The sequence below is a fragment of the Mchenga conophoros genome, linkage group LG7, assembly GCF_057382185.1.
Source record: "Mchenga conophoros isolate Kocher_MC1m ecotype Shallow Benthic linkage group LG7, M_conophoros_male_GT1.1, whole genome shotgun sequence".
NCBI lineage: Eukaryota > Metazoa > Chordata > Actinopteri > Cichliformes > Cichlidae > Mchenga > Mchenga conophoros.
Window position 1 is genome coordinate 62770262 of NC_140532.1, and position 16327 is coordinate 62786588.

The following is a 16327-nucleotide window of genomic DNA, read 5'->3' on the forward strand; positions in this document are numbered from 1 at the left end:
ACCCCTTTCATTTAAATGCCTCTCTGGTTCACATTTTATAATTGGATTTCTATTTCCCATTCAAAATTGAAACTATCATGCAGTCCATCTAAGTGCTTTCAATTGGACAAAAACCTCATCTTTTTCATTCATGACAAAAGTGAAAACTGAGTCTTGCTGGTTTGCTGTTATCAGGCAACTGGTTCCTTTGCATCACTTTATTTAGATTTAAATACCCCTATGGCAGTGCTTTAATGAGGATTTAAGAGACATTGCTCTAAACTTGGTTGCTCAGGGGTCTTTGCATATATGCATATAGGTGTGGTATGAGTAGGTTAAAACTGTGTTTACACTTTTTAAGAGTCAAATATTACAGATTCAGGTCAAAGACAAGTGTAGCTGCATTAGTGTTTGCTATCAGCCTGTAGTCTCTTATGTTATATATTGCATACGCTGTATGTAGGTCAGCAGATGATATAAAATACCAAAAATAGCACCAATACTTTCAAGTGTCTTATCTTTCTGCAGTTCATGTTTGACCTAATATAAGATGTATGGTTCATTCAGGACCACTATAATCAACAGATGAGCGATACTTCTGTATGCAGCACACTGGCATTGTTTATGGACCTCTCCATCCTTTGCTGTGCACACATGGGAAAACTGTAGTGGGGGTGGGAAAAAGCAAGACCCCCAAACAGAACAAAGCAGGCATCACTGACGTCAGACACAGCATTCATTTAAGTTAGAAATACTGTGAAAGGAAGTGCTGAAGTGGTGGGTCACAAAGTGGCTTGCAGATCTGTAGCAATTGTTGCAGCTTGAATTGTGTACCCTGTTTGAGATGAACTAGCTGAACTAATGCTGTGCTCCATTTAAATCCGAAAAAAGGCTGAGTAGTTTTTATATTCAGAGTCTCTGGAAATCCTTTATTATGACTGATTTTCATGTTTTCTGCCCTACAGAGGACTCAGTGAGCAGCCTGCCGGCCTGGGATCTCCCTACAGTTCCCGAATCACTCCTGTCCACAGTGGGTGACCATGATGTCACACTTCCTGCCAATGTCACCAGCCCTTTCTCCACCCACCAGTGGAACACCACTGCACCTGTGCGCACCAGAAACGCCTCACGGCGTCCGACCACCACAACAACCACCACCACCATAAAGATGCCTCTGTCTCCCACTACCAGCTCAACTTTACCATTCCCCACAACTGCAAGAGCACAAACACCACCAGAATCCAGCACGGCTACACACATCACAAGCCAGGACACTGTGACCAATGACAGTCTTCAGCTGACAACAGTAACTACAACAACACCCTTAACGACCACTCTTACTGTGACCACCGATGATATGATGAATCAGGCAGCAACCACTGGGAACAATGCAACGTTATCGCCAAATACCAGTGCTGCAACCACTACGCAGCAAACAACAAGCATCAGACTTACCACAACAACTCAACCTGCAACCACTACAACAACCACACCTGCCCCGACTACTGCTTCTACTACTACTCTTCCCCCGACTACTACCACCAGCACCAGCACCACCACCACAACTACTACCACTACCACCCCTGAGCCCACTACTACTACCACCATGGCTACCACGACTACTACAGCTCCCACTACTACTACTTCTACCACAACAACAACAAAGGCGCCTGCTACCACTGTGTTCATCCAGACTACTCCATCTCCTCCTCCATCTAGTACCAGTGCAGAGGAAAGTCCTCTGCCATGCAACATTACTGAAAAGTTTTGGGTTAGAACAGGTAAGAAACCAAAACATCACCGGTAAGCGATAATGAGATAATGATGGATTTCTTAACATTTATAGAAACTGTGTGAAAGATGAGGAAGAATAAGTAAAGCTAGTAAGATGAATGGCTAGGACATCAGAGAGCTCTCATAAAAATAATCTAGGTACTGCATGTCCTTTAAATTACATAAAGTACACTCAGTGTTAAGTACAGGCAGACTTTACCATCTTATCTTCCAGAAAAAATAATGAAGTAATAATGAATGCACACAAAATGCCGCATTTGAGAGTCAGGCAGAAAGTGCCTATTATGTGGCCAACATGTCAGTAGAGGTGCACAAATGAATTAAAACTTGGATAAAAGTAAGTACAGCCTTTCCCCATTAACAAATATAAAAAGCCACACATCACACATTAGTGAGCATTTGATTGCACATAGCAGCGATGCTGTGGTTTTTTTTAAAGCTTTTAATAGTACTTGAGCTTGTTCATGATATATAAGTAAGTATACTTTAAGTTTACAGCAGAAGCAGTGCTGATAGATTTATTAAAGCATAAAAATTATGTAAATGTGCACATATGAAGACATAGTGCACGGTGATTGAGAAGTAATTACATTTTTTCATCTTCACAGTGTTATCTATTGAGCTGCGCAGGAACCGCTTAGACCTCATACTGAAACATCACCTCTCCAAAGGTCTGAGTCATGCCTTGCAGAGAGCCCTGAATGACTCCACTGTTTATGCACAGGTCAGTGTTTCTTCATCATAGTCTTCTTCTTTTTCTATAAGCTCCGCTCACTGGTTTTTCATGTATGACATGTCTGAGGGTAGCAACACGGTGGGGAGGTATGTGGAAGGAGTGAGAAATTGGTTCAAGGTGGGGTGGGATTACATCAGGGATCTGTTCCAAGCCCCCTCTTGTCTGCAGTGGTAATGGACAGGTTGATAGAGGAGGACAGAGAGCTCTATAATGTTTGCAGATGACATTATGATCTGCAGTGAAAGTAGGAATCAGGTGGCAGAGGAAGAGGAGTGAAAGTCATTAGAAGCAAGACAGAATACATGTGTGTGAATGAGAAGAAGATGGATGTTACAATGAATATATGAAGTGAAGAAGAGAGTGGAGGCAGGGCGGAGTCGATGAAGATGAGTGTCAGCAGTGATAAAGATAGCAGAAGAGTGAAGGAGAAGCTTGACAAGATGCTGGTGATACATGCTATGATGTATGCTTCGGAGACTGTGGCATGAACGAAAAGACAGGAGTTCAAACTGGAGATGAGATCGTTTGGAGGTGTGCAGAGGAGAGAAAGTGGATATTCTGGGCAAAGGATGTTGAAAGGGTGTCCTGCCAGACACGAGAAGAGAAAGAGCACAGACAAAATTAATGGATGTAGTGAAGGATAAGGTGAGATGGAGGGGGACGATCTGCCGTGGTGTTTCCTAAAGGGACTCTGAAAAGAACCAACTGTGTGCTTTCAGCCCCCTCCTAAAAGCTCAAACTCCCTTGAAGTTTAGTTCAGCTTCATTCAAGGTGACCGAAGAGGCTGCGCTTTTTTTTCTTTTTGCCATTACTGTAACCACAGACATCTGTTTGTGTAATAAGGGTCTAAAAGAAAAGGTCAATAATGGCAAGGCATTTGTTAAATTATTACTGGTAAAGATCAAAAACATAATAAAAATCATAAAAACAATGATGTTGGGTTACTTCCTGTAATCCCTGGTTCTCTGATAGCAAAGTAAAGGGTTTCACTGTGGGAATCGTCGTGGTGTGGCCAACTACGGAAGCTCCAGTGACATCATGTCTCTCTATGACGAACCTGTGCTCAGAGCTCCGCCCCCTCATACTAACACAGCTGACCAGCCCATAACTACCAAACACTGTACATAAAAGATGGACATATCTAGCGTTGTTTTCTGGACATTTTGAAGCATCAAACATCTTTTTTTGGAGCCAGTAGTGATCAGAGGGTGCTAAGCTAGCAGCTAACACTAGTATGCTCAACTAATAATTTGTATTTCGAGCAATTCACAATAATTAATTATTGCTAATTAGATCAGAAAGATCAGACCACAGCAGCAATGGATAAGTGGCTAAAAGACATATGTCAGAAGCAAATAAAATGGCTATTAAGGCTAATACAAGTTTTTTGCATACACATTATTAATCTTCTAGTGCATTTAATACTGCAGAAGAAATTTTGTAGATCTATAAATTATATTTAAAAGGACCACGCCGCAATGCTGCAGTCAAATCTTTTTGTTGTGTTTCTGTTTTGCCATGATTTTTGCTCTTCATGTGTGCTCAGATATTCTATATGTGAGTGTGTCATCAGTTTACAATACTTTTCATCACATGCTCCTCCTCATTCACTTCATAAGGATTCACATGAAGGGTGCTAGAGAGGTGACTAATGCAGACTGTGGTTGAGTCTGAATTGTTATGACCTGCTGAATATCGAGGCAGTTTACTCAGAGGTTATTACGCACCCTTGTACTGTCTCTCTCTCTCACATGCGCTACAATGTAAAACAAATTAAGAATGAGCTATTACGTTTTTTTCATTCACATAATTTTCCCATTCTGCTGTTTTTTTTCTGTATCATGTCTCTGTTCTGACTTTTGTTTCCTTTGCATATTTCTCAGTGTTTACATTTCTCATATTGCTCCCTTTCTCCGTCTCCCTCCAATCTGATTGTTCCCTGGGTTTAAGTCGATTGATTTTCTGCCAACCTGTCTGTCTCACTTGTCTGTTTGTACGCCTGTTGGGCCTGCCCGGCTCTGTCTGTCCACCTGCCTCCCTTCATCTTGCTGTCTGTCTGTCTTCATCTTTTTTTTTTTCTTTCTATTTTTATCCAGTTGTTTGTGAGCTCACGCTGGAGTGACTCAGTATCTCAAAGCTGCAGTCCACTTTCATCTAACCCTCCTGCAACACATACACACAACCTCAATCTCCTGAGTTTTCATCCTATCCATCAGATAACGTAAGCTATTATTTGGCAGTCAGGATCAGTCCTTTGACAATAGCAACAACAAGAGGAAGGAAACAGATCTTTAAAAGCAGTGATACGCAGGCGAAACATTGCTTCAGCGTGGGCAGGGATTGTCAAACAGCATGAAATTAACTTGCAGGTTACATTTAATATGTTGTGTCATTGAACCATGTCTTTTAACATAATTGCTTTTTCAGCTACTGTACTGGAATCTCCATAAATGAGTCATTAATAGTTTGTGTGCTTCTTTAGTAAATAGGTGGGCAAAACAAAGAATACAAGCTAACAAGCTGACAGTTACAGAGTGCTTATGGTTAGAAGATTGCGTCACAGGATCGAGTTGACTTTCACTTGTTTTCCTTGTAGCCAGGAAACCAGCCGTAACACCGGAGGACATGAGGACAACCAGTCTGTTCCTGCAACCGCACATAATATCTGCAAGAAATACTTTGACTTTCCCACTCTTCTTCATTTTAGCCCTTAAAATGAGAGCTTCAAAAGCTCTTTTTTGTTTTCTAATGATATGCAAAACCCAAAGGTAGGGTGCTGGAATAAAGGAATGTGTCGCTGAGTATAATTAAAAACTAAAGAAGAAACTGGGGCTAAAGCTTTGACGAGAACTTAAAACAGAAAAGGGCTTAAACAAAGATGGCAGGTAGCTATAGTTTGAAAAACTGTGTGAACTTTCTTTCGTTTCTGTTTGCATGGAAAGTAGAGGGGATAAGAGTAGGAGAGAAGGTTAATGAGATACAGTTTCACTAAGAAGGATGTGTTATTTTTGAGAAATGGACTAGCCGGGGAAGCCAGGGAAGAGAGGAGAGGAAAAAGAAGGATGAAGAAAGAGGAAGACGCCATAGTAACACAAGCTACAGCAGCTCAGTGTGGTTGAAGGTAGAGGAAAGTGGGCGGTGTATAGTTCCAGAAATACAAGCCTTGACTCACCGCCGATTGTTGTCTGTGTGTGTTTTTCCGGGACACGGTTCATCAGATTCATGACTGGTGAGGGCTCAAGCTATAAAATTCCCTTGAGTCAGATTTGACTTAAAAAAAAATGCCAGGATTATAAGTATTCATAGTCTGATACATTTATATTTGAAGCCCATCGCTTGAGAACAACATGTATCAGACAAAGATGCTTGGTGTACAGTGTAGTTTTCTAAGCTCGTGTCACCTGGTAGAGTTGATTTCTGCTCTGATATGGTTTCTGCAGTTCTTTGCAGTGTGTATGCTTTAAAATGAGCACACAAATCCACTAGGTAAACAATGCTTTAAAGACAGTCTGCCTTGAAATACAGATATAAATGTAGTTTTAAAAAACAAACTCCAACCTGTATTGTTCTCCTCTGCATCTCTGTCACAGGTGGAACACGATGACTGCAGCCCCCACAACGTGACGCTGGGATACTACGTGACCAACGGGAAAACTGTCTACATTTCCGCCATGGTTGTCAGAGCCCTGAATGTTTACGGTTTTGACAAGCTGCTGTCGGACATCAGGCAGCACACGCCATTGGTTAAGGCTGTTCTGGTTCCCGTGGCAACCTGGGTGCCTGCTCCAAATATTCACCTGCAGCTGAAAACAGGTGATGAAAGCAAACAAAAAAATGAGATATGATGGAGCAGTTTTACTCAAGCGGCTCTCACAGCACCAGCTTGATTAGGATCTGGCGATGGAGGTGGAGTATGAGAGGATAGCAGAAGTTAAAGATGTATAGAGAAAGGGAGGGAGAGAGAACGCAGGGAGGAGGACACAGAGGAAGAGTAGAGCTGAGTCAAAATTAGAAAATTTTGATTACATGTCTGCTCTCCTTTACTCTTCTCTGATACCCTAAATCCCATACAAACTTCCACGACTGCAGAGCAAAGGCAAATTGCTCCATTCATTCAGACAGCCTGGTAAGCCTCTTAAAAAAACACATTTCAGCATGCCCACCCAGACACACATCGAAACCTCATGGGAGCAAAAGTAGGACAATGAATGCAATTATTGAATTGTTAGTTAAAATATACATGCACAGATTAGATTTCCTTAAATAAGTATTGTACTTTTTAAATCTGTAGAATTTTGTAGGTTTTGAATTGGTATCACTAATTCTATTATTAATTTTGGTTCAGTTGTATTTATATAGCAGCACTGCATAACAGCAGGCACCTTTAGCCACTTTAGATTAGATTAGATTAGATAGAACTTTATTAATCCCTCGGGTGGGTTCCTCTGGGAAATTCGATTTCCAAAAAAGCACAGCACCGACAGAAGTTACAGTTTATGTTGTAAAGTTAAGACCCTCCACAGTCAGATGATTTCTTATTAGCAAGCATATGGCAAAAGTGGTGAAGAAGAACTCTCACTGCATCGTGGAAAGTATCCCAGCAACCCGAGGATAATTAAGGAACTGTACAGGGTCACTGAATCCAGCCTAACTATAAGCTTTGTAGCCTCATTTTATAAGCAGAAGGAGTGTCTGTCTCCCGAATCCAAACTGGGAGCTGGTTCCACTGGAAACCCCAAGAATCACAAGTAAGAGAGCAAAGTGCTCTATTGGGATGACGTGATATTATGAGGTCTTTAAGAAATGATGGGGCCCGATCATCAAGAAGCATTTTAAATTCAGCTCCGGTTTTATGGAACTAATGAAGAGAAGCTAATAAGAGAGAGATTTATTTCTCCCAAGAAAAGAAGGAAAGACAATTTACTGTCTATAATTAATCCTTTTCTTAAACTTGCATTCATGAAAAAGAAACATATTAATAACGGGGAGGATAAGAATAATGATCACCTCTGAAATTCTCTTCATTTCGCTGAGGTAATATTGTTTCACGGGCTGAAGATGGTAGTTGTTAATGGGCAGAGAAGGCATTTTTCCATGTAAAATAGTGGTTTAATCCATCCCCCTGCCGTAGGAACTAAAAAATACCAATCATGTTATTGCAGTTTTTTCCTAAGCTTTGTGTACAGTGATACATATCTCTGTACATTTTATACAAATCTCTGTGCATTTTTATCTGTGCATACATTTTTTGGTATGTATGCGACATCTTTTTGTTCCTTTCTAATTAATAAAATTATTTGCAAAAATGTGCAAAAATCTTTGGAAACAAGCTCCCACTATGGTTTTGCTTTAAAAATGTTTTTAGTGTTAATTACAACTTTGACTGCTGTTTATCTAATGTACACTTTTGCATTAGCAACTAATTAGATGTAAAACATTTTCTCAGCAGTCTCATCAGACACACAGTTTCAATTAAAGCTACTTGTTCTGTATTTCATGACTGTAAATGGGCAAACTGGCCCGCTTTGTAAGAATTATTCATTTAAGATATGATTTCTTTTGTATGCAAAGATGAGTGTGTTTATGAAAACCATTACGACTATTCAGTGTATTTAGTGTATGTTCATGAACCCTACATAGTGGCTTTAAGCGACTGAGAACATCTATTTTTTGGCTTTCACGTTTTCTGTAAAAACAACTACAGCTCTCTGCCAATTCCCACACTTTAGCACTTGTAGTGATGTTTGCTGTGTTTGTTGTATCTACTCCTGGATGTGAAGTAGGCACTTGAAGCAGAAATTAAAACCCATTTCTGTGTTGTACAGCTTTAATCCATAAATGTATAGTATATGCCAATTTAGCAGCCACAGATCCATTTACATAAGATTACCAACTGGGTCAGCAGTGTTTGCGCCTGCACAGTGTTGCAGGCTAAGACACCAGTGAATGATGTAGTGTCTTTTTTTTTTTCTTTTTTTGAGAGATGTAGCCCGCACTCATAAGCATCACGGCATTTGAATTTAGGTCAGAATATTTTTCCACCTCTCCTATCCCAGTCGCTACAGAGCTTTTTTTTTAAAAAACAGCAAAGAAAGACAAGAGTGCAAGGCGAGAACAGAGGGCGACAACATTAATAACATCTGCTGTAATCTGATAGACTCAATATTGCTTACCCTGTGCCTCCTCGGTGCAGGACTGTGTGACGCTAACATAGAAATACTATTTTCAGTTGTTCTAATTCTAGATAGTGATGATAATCCTCTTTCTGTGTCTCACTGCTTAGGTTTATTGATCACACCGACATTTATATAGGGCACTAATGCCTAAACCACAGCCCCAGATACAGATTCTAGATGCAGCGTGATGAAGTGGATTGCTGAAGAGTTTTTAAATAATTTCTCTTTCCATGATTCTTGTGGTGCAGTAATTCAATTTGTAGCTACAACATTGCCATGACAACAGATTAAACTCTAAATGAAAGTCTGTTATCTGAAGAGCCAGATTTTGGAGCTGGTACCTGAATACGTAGGTTTCTGCTAAAGAAATCACCAGAGAATGGCATTAGAGGCACTGGACACAAGGTTGCCACCCATAAATCAGTTATAATAAATATGAATGTGTCTGACTTTCAAACTAAAGAGTTTTTGTTCAATAATTGGTTTATTTTATCCTTTTAATGACGAGAGCAAAATGAAATACACTTGATTGATAGAGGAGTAAAAAAGCTATCTGCACTGGAAGAGGCTCCCAGGCTCCCGGGCCATTTCTCTGTCTCATCCTGCTGAGCTAACTGCCCATAAAGTGAAAAATTTTAAAGCATCTTACCACCGGTTCATGAAAAAAAAAAAAGGGAACATTGTCAAACTTTGTAGGTTTTTAAAACTGCAGTCTATAAATAATGTTGTTGTTTTTTATGGTTTGTTTTCCAGTATTGAGGTTTGTTGGCCCGACAGACAACATCTACTCCTGCAGTTTTGTTCAGATGTTGGAGCAGAGGCTGGAGAACGCCTTTGATGAAGCTCAGGACAAAGTGCTGGAGACCTACAACACACTCACTGTTGAGGTGCTGCGTGGGGCGTTTTTTATTAGAAAAAACAGACGGACAAATAAGCAGTATTTGCATGCTGCATGCTGAGAAGGTTTACATGAATAATAAAGTCAAATTCTCGTCACTTACCAGAAAACAAGCTTTCTTGATTGTATCCACTCTATAACTAGTCAGAATACCTTATTTCAGGCGTGTGTTTCTTGTGTTTTCTGTGGTAATTGCCTGGTATAAAAGGTCAGACAGTTTTGCAGCAATTTAAAAAAATAAAGAAGAAAATAGCTGTTTTGTTAAACAACTGGAGACACAATCAAAGCTCATTTGTGTGCAATGCTGTTTTATTTTTATTTTTTGAAGCTCTTCTTTCCTCTTTCTTATTTCCTGTCTCTTTCTCTCCATCTGTCAATGTACCCTCATGAATGCAGGATATACTGCACATGCACGCACCATCACAATCAGAAGTAGGTCTCAGCATGAAGAGACAGATATATAGGCTCCATTCATAATTTATCCTCTGAAATATTAACACTCATGGAGGAATGTGATGGGAATCCCTCGTACCTTGTATTGCCATCCACTCGTTTACGGTGACTCATTCACATAAGGTTCACAGCACCACCTAGGTCTTATTATATTGTGCTCACTCAAAGTGTAATACTGTGTCTGAAGCTCTGGTATGCATTCTTTATGTGGATTTTTGACATTTGGCATGATACGCTTAGATATTTCAGCAGAAATATTTGAATTATACATGCAGTCGTAGCTGGCTGTTTGTGTGCCCGCTATAAAGTATTGAAGTCATTCTAATATGACAAATATTAGAATGACTATGGGGCACATAGTGTACCATATTTGACAGGCGGATTCAAATAAAAATAATAAAATGTATTTTGTGCTTGTGTGTTTATCCTCAGATCCAGAGTGTCTCCCAGGAGCCTGACTCCCCCTCAGTCACTCTGGTGTATGTGGTGAAAAATCAGGATTCAATACTTAACGGGACAATTTCCAGCAGTCTTCTCAACCAGCTCACTGCTGAGCTGGTGGGGTACTTTCTGTTCTACCCACCGCTGGTCATCGCTGAGCGTAAGTGCATCCATAATACACTCAATACACTTTTATCCATTTAGTTATTTTTTGCACTTACAGCTAAAGTGCTGTACATACATACTGTACATTGACACACAGTAATCGATTATTCATTGTAAGATAGCCATACAGATGCTTTTGGTTTTATTTTCCCCCATTTATGTTTATTGAAAGTTTTAGGTTTATGGCACCCAGAACAAATAGTAATGAAATTTAATTAGTGCATCTGCCATGTTGATTAGCAGAAACAGATTTTGTGAGCATTAAAGCATGCTTTACATCACTTCCAGTGTGGTTTGCTGCAGGTAGGAATCCCATTTTTGAGCAACCGCATTAACAGTTTATGGTACCCATAGACTGTATATAAAAGATGGTTGTAGCCACTGTAATGATCACCACAGGTGAAGTTAAACTTTGTGGCTGATCTGCACTACAAAAAAGCCATACATGTATTCAGATAAACCTTTAAAAATGCTCCAAAAGGCGTAATGTAGTGACGACCTGTCAAGTCCAGAGGCCTTCCTGAGGAATGTGAAAGGTGACCTTCAGCGTTCTTTATGCTACGTGCCGGGTTATGGATGAAATCCAGTAGAATGATGCTCCCACAGTAATACACGTTCCAGCCATGTATTCCAGCCCTAACCCTTACCTTATCCCTAACCTTACCCAGCACTTTAATGACGTTAGATAGTGTTTTTCAAAGCGATTTAAGTAAAACAAATGTACATGTGTAGATTCATTCCAAACAGTTCTCATGTTTCCTCATTTTTCCGATCTCGTGATATATGGACGTGTTGGGTGCCCGGAAGCGTAATATACAGACGATTTGTCACCTAGTGTAAAATGTTACGCTTTGGGAGTGAGAATGTGTTGGAAGCCACCAACAGCACAATGTCGAGAGGTCTTTTAGAATCACTCCAGTTAGTGAAGGCGATGCTGATTGGCGCCATCGACCAATGAAATCAGTTACGCCACTCAAAGTTGTTATGAAGGGTTAAACTCTCTATTGTAGCATATCAGGCTAGAAACATGATGTTAATGGTGTTAGTTTTGCATTTAACAAGCAAATTGACTCACTTTTGGAGCCTCAAGTGGCCATTGGAGGAATTGCAGTTTTTAGTATTTCATTATTAATCACTGAGATTGTTACTTTGTGCAGCACACAAAGACTTCAACAGTCTAATTCAGAATAAATGATGTATAACCAGTAAATTAGAGTTCAGTTAGGGTGCTCAGTACTCATTCACTAGATCTACCTTCAAGCCATCTTAGAGTCGCGGCTGGATGATTATGATGCATTTCTAATCTTTTATAAAGGGCTGCAAGGGGAAATTAAAATGAGAAATTCATCATCGGGTGAGGCATGTTGCTCTGACAATTTAGAAAATATTAAGAAATATTACATTCACACTTTGCAATGTTTAGTTAAATGTCGCAGCAACACTTTAGCTGTATATGTCAATGCACTGTACCAGAGCTTATTATAACACTATCAAAATCAACCTCATCCACAGCTGCCATTGTCGGAGACTTAGGAGTGACATTTCAGAGTTTGGCCCGATTTGGCAAGATTGCTTTTGACATTATACTGACTTGACGTTATATTGCCCTAATGGGTGTGGTTTTTGTTGATGTTGTTGTTGTTGTTGTTTTTTTGTTTTTTTTAGCTCATTCTGACAAATCAGAAGGAGCCTCCTCTGCGTTGTCAGGGATAGTTTATAGCTGAAAAGGTGACTTTGTAGTTTTTGTTTTGCTGGTATCTTCATCACCTACTGAGAAGAACTTCAAATAAATAAATACGTTACATTTTTTATTTACCTTGCTCTGTTCCACTTTAATCAATATATCACCCCGAGGTAAATTTGAGGTAGGTTTGAACATGTTGTATATCTGCCTCAAAGATCCGAAACCAAGAAAATATCAGGGAATGTTTTTATTTATTTATTTTTTATGACTTGCTAGAGTGTTACACTCATTCTGGCAAGGCTGGAATGAAAACACAACAAGAACAGAGATGGTTCCCACATCCATGTGTATTTTTTGTCAGGTTTTAAGCAGCAGGAAGGGAACATGGGTGCAGAACATGACTTAGACAAAGGTTGGAGGCAGAGTGGAGGACTGCCTGTGTCGGATATCAGTATTGACTCAAGACGATCGAACACATGCAGAGCAGAAAGAGGCGTCAGAAGATGATGCTCTTGTTTGTTTTCTTCCCATAAAGCAGTTGTGAGTTTCTTCACGCTAATTCCTTTAGTCTTTACATAACCATTGTTCTTTTACTTAATCTGTGCTGCTTTGTGCTGCTGGCCTGAAACTGACATGGCATATGTAGGGTACCTTCGTGAACACTGACTACTGAGAACCAGTGAGTTCACTGCAGGGCGTTGCATGTTTCGTGACATAACAAATGTCTGACCTGCTTCTCTACGGGGGAATTAAGGATTGGGTAACACTGATAAGAGGCATTTTCTAAAATATAATGGCTGATGCAGTTATTCCATTCTCATTATCAGAACATCCGATTCTGCTGTTTAATCAAACCTGCTGGGGTTTCATTTTTCCTTTAGCATCTGGTGTTGTGACGCGTGTCCTGCAGCAAAAATGAGACGAGTGAATGAAAGCATGGATAGGAGCAGTAGAAATGTAACTAACTACTTTAATGCAGTAGAGTTTTAATGTTATTTATTTATTCCATAACTATTCCTATGTCATGCTATATTTGATGCTTTTTTTTACTTATTATTTTGCAGTTAAATTAACTAAAAACTCTCATTATTTGTTATGGTTTTTATGGTTGCTATAATGTGACATTAGCAGCATTCTGCATAAACAGTAAGATTATTTTAGGTACTCCTACAAAATGCAAGGTGCTACTCATTTTTTCCCCCCACATGCTTCAAAGAGCTCTCACCTAAGGCTTTCCTTGCAATATTTATATTTTTTCTAATTCAAGAAGAGTGATGGTCTTTTATCACATATATGTTAACAGAAAGAGGTCAAACTGTTTAGTTAGAGAGAAGAATAAAACAAACACCCAAAACAATGTTTGCATAGGACTCTGTGAAAGTGCATCCACGCTGCTTACATAGGAATTAAGAGGGTAAGTAGCAGACAGGTTCTGCTAATGAAATGCGCTTGATTAACTGATCATGAGCAAATGTGCCCACCTCTATAAAAGTGCAGGTTTTGGCAGCTTGCTCATCTGGAGCATTCAGGTCTGTTTTAATGCCAAGGAGGAAAAACATCAGCAATAATCTGGGAAGGCTTATTAAGTAATTTCAAAACAATTTGAAGTTGAGTGAGAAAGATTATTCACAAGTGGGAAACATTTAGGGCTGTTGTCAATCTTCGTTTGATGATTTGGGCTTGTTTTGCAGCCACACAATCTGGGAATCTTGCAGTTATTGAGCTGATGATGAACTCCTCTGTATACCAAAGTGTTCAATGTGAAGCCATCTGGCTGACAGCTAAAGCTAAGGAAAAAATGGGTCATTCAGCAGAACAAAAATCTCAGGAACAGCAGCAGATATACAACAGAGTGTGCGTGAAAAAGAAAAGAATCAAGGTGCTGCAGTGGCCCAGCCAAAGCCCAGACTTCAGCCTGAATGAAAGGCTGGCCCTAAGAGAGGCGTGCATAAACTAATGCCTGCAGGACTTTAATTTTTTTTTTTTTTTTTTTTTTTTCAAAGTCAAAGTCAACTTTATTTGTCGATTCTTCCACATGTACAGGACATACGGAGAATAGAAATTGCGTTACTCTTCAATCCCTAGATAAATAGCAAATGAAGTGAAGCAACATTGGAAGGAGTGGGCCAAAAGAAATGTGATGGACTGATAAAGTCATATAGGAAATAATTATTTCAGCTTGTCATTATTATTAATAATTGAATTTAATTGAATTTAAATGTATTTAAATGTATTTTATTTGTATTTATGTATTTATATATTTAGCTACAAATACCTGAAGGTAGGTAGACTACAGGAAGGTGCTAACAAGTTAAAGAAATGATTAAGTTACCTGACTATATCAAGCATTACCTTGACAAAGGCCACTTTAGGGTACTATAGAGTAATTTGTGTTCTCTACTCAAATGAATAACCTGCAGTCACCTCTGTCACTTCAAGTGTTTCATTCAGTTAAAAAAACAACCCAAAAAACAGTGCAACTCCTGAAGATCTTTACGGTAAACATTAATTATTGCAGTAGCTGACGCAGACTCTACAAACATATGTAAATGACCATAGACCCCAAAGATGAGCCACAGGAGCTCTGTTTGTATTCCGGTCTTGTCTCTACTGCCATCTGTGAGATTTTGAAAGGGCAAACAGCTGTACAGCTCCGATCATCTCGATCGTGCCATCGGCAGTCTGTTGACCATGTCCCCCGAATGAGCTAATTTTAGCCCGGTGAGATTAGATTAGTATCTATTTGTGCATGCTCTCAACACCCAAAGGGCTCAAACATCACACTTCACCTAGTCACATGCAAACCCACTTGGCATCACCACGGAAACAGTGTCTGTTCTCTTAAAAGCAGCATGTTTTTCTAGGGAAACAGTGAGCGAATGGTTTTGTATATAATAATCTAAAAACATAATTAAATGAACAAATGGGCGGAAATGATCATATGCAGGTCACTGTATTGGTCAGAAAAATTAACTATAGTTATACTGAGATTCATATGAACAGTCTGTTTGCATACAGAGGAGCATATAGTCATTTAAGTGTTTGCATTTTTGAGGATTAAAGGGCAACCTTATAGTATAATTATATTTTTTAATCTTTCACCAGGTGTATTTAATTATTCTTCAAAGTACAGGCTAAAGTATGCTGCGTGCCTGTAAAGCAGTGAAGGCATGTGTAATGTGAATTTAATTAGCTGCCATAGGGAATGACTGTGCGTGTTTGAGCCTGTCTCCTTATAGAGTGTCTGCATTTGCTTTGGTGTGTATCCTTACCTTCAGGTCAGTGAGATGTCTAAATTATTCTCATTATAATGTTGTCTAAACTGAGATTAATTTGGGGGAAAAAAAAAAAAACCAACACCTTCCTGTGCTAACTATAGGTTAGCGTGACTGAATTTTGGCAGCGTACATCTGAGGGAGCTTTGATCTCACGTGGTTATTATATCGTGCTGCTTTAGCTGTCAGTCAAACAAATGATGCAATTCTTTGCGAATCCTTGTTTTCCCTCAAACAAACTTGCTGTTCAGAATATAAAGCACTTCATCCCCTGGATTCAATGGGAGCAGGTGTGGCTTGAGCGATTGATAGAAATAAAACAGAGAAACAAAAGATTTTAGGTTTCATATTAAGAATTCTATGTCTGCGTTCATAAGGTAAACAGATGAAACTGAGGCTAAAAAAGTATACACATGTCCATGTATTACCATGAATGCAGAAACTAGTTCAATTAAAACAATCCAATAGACGCCAATCTGCTCACTATCCTCTGTGTCTAAACCCTTACTGTGGTTGCTGATAACAACACAGCGCCCTCAATTCCTCAGTTACTTTCCCCACTCACTCGTAGCATCTGGCTTCAGAGAAGCAAAATGATTACGGTCATAAAGCTCTTTGTCACATTTTAAAGTGACAGTGTTAATGTGAGGATGGCTGCATCTGTCTTTTATATATAGCCTATGGAAAATGCTCACTCGATAATATGTCAATCTACAGGTGAAAATA

General features: G+C 39.4%; 1 protein-coding gene across 5 annotated transcripts in view; it reads left to right on the forward strand.

Annotated features, from left to right (window-relative positions):
• kiaa1549la (KIAA1549-like a) overlaps window positions 1-16327 on the forward strand; it is a 112009-nt gene that overhangs the window by 44651 nt on the left and 51031 nt on the right. For all 5 annotated transcript variants that reach the window (XM_085280697.1, XM_085280695.1, XM_085280694.1 and 2 more), the window contains exons 3-7: window positions 945-1760; window positions 2382-2497; window positions 6100-6322; window positions 9439-9572; window positions 10469-10637. In XM_085280697.1, coding sequence (XP_085136823.1) covers window positions 945-1760; window positions 2382-2497; window positions 6100-6322; window positions 9439-9572; window positions 10469-10637 — 1458 coding nt within the window. The remainder of the gene's footprint in view (window positions 1-944; window positions 1761-2381; window positions 2498-6099; window positions 6323-9438; window positions 9573-10468; window positions 10638-16327) is intronic.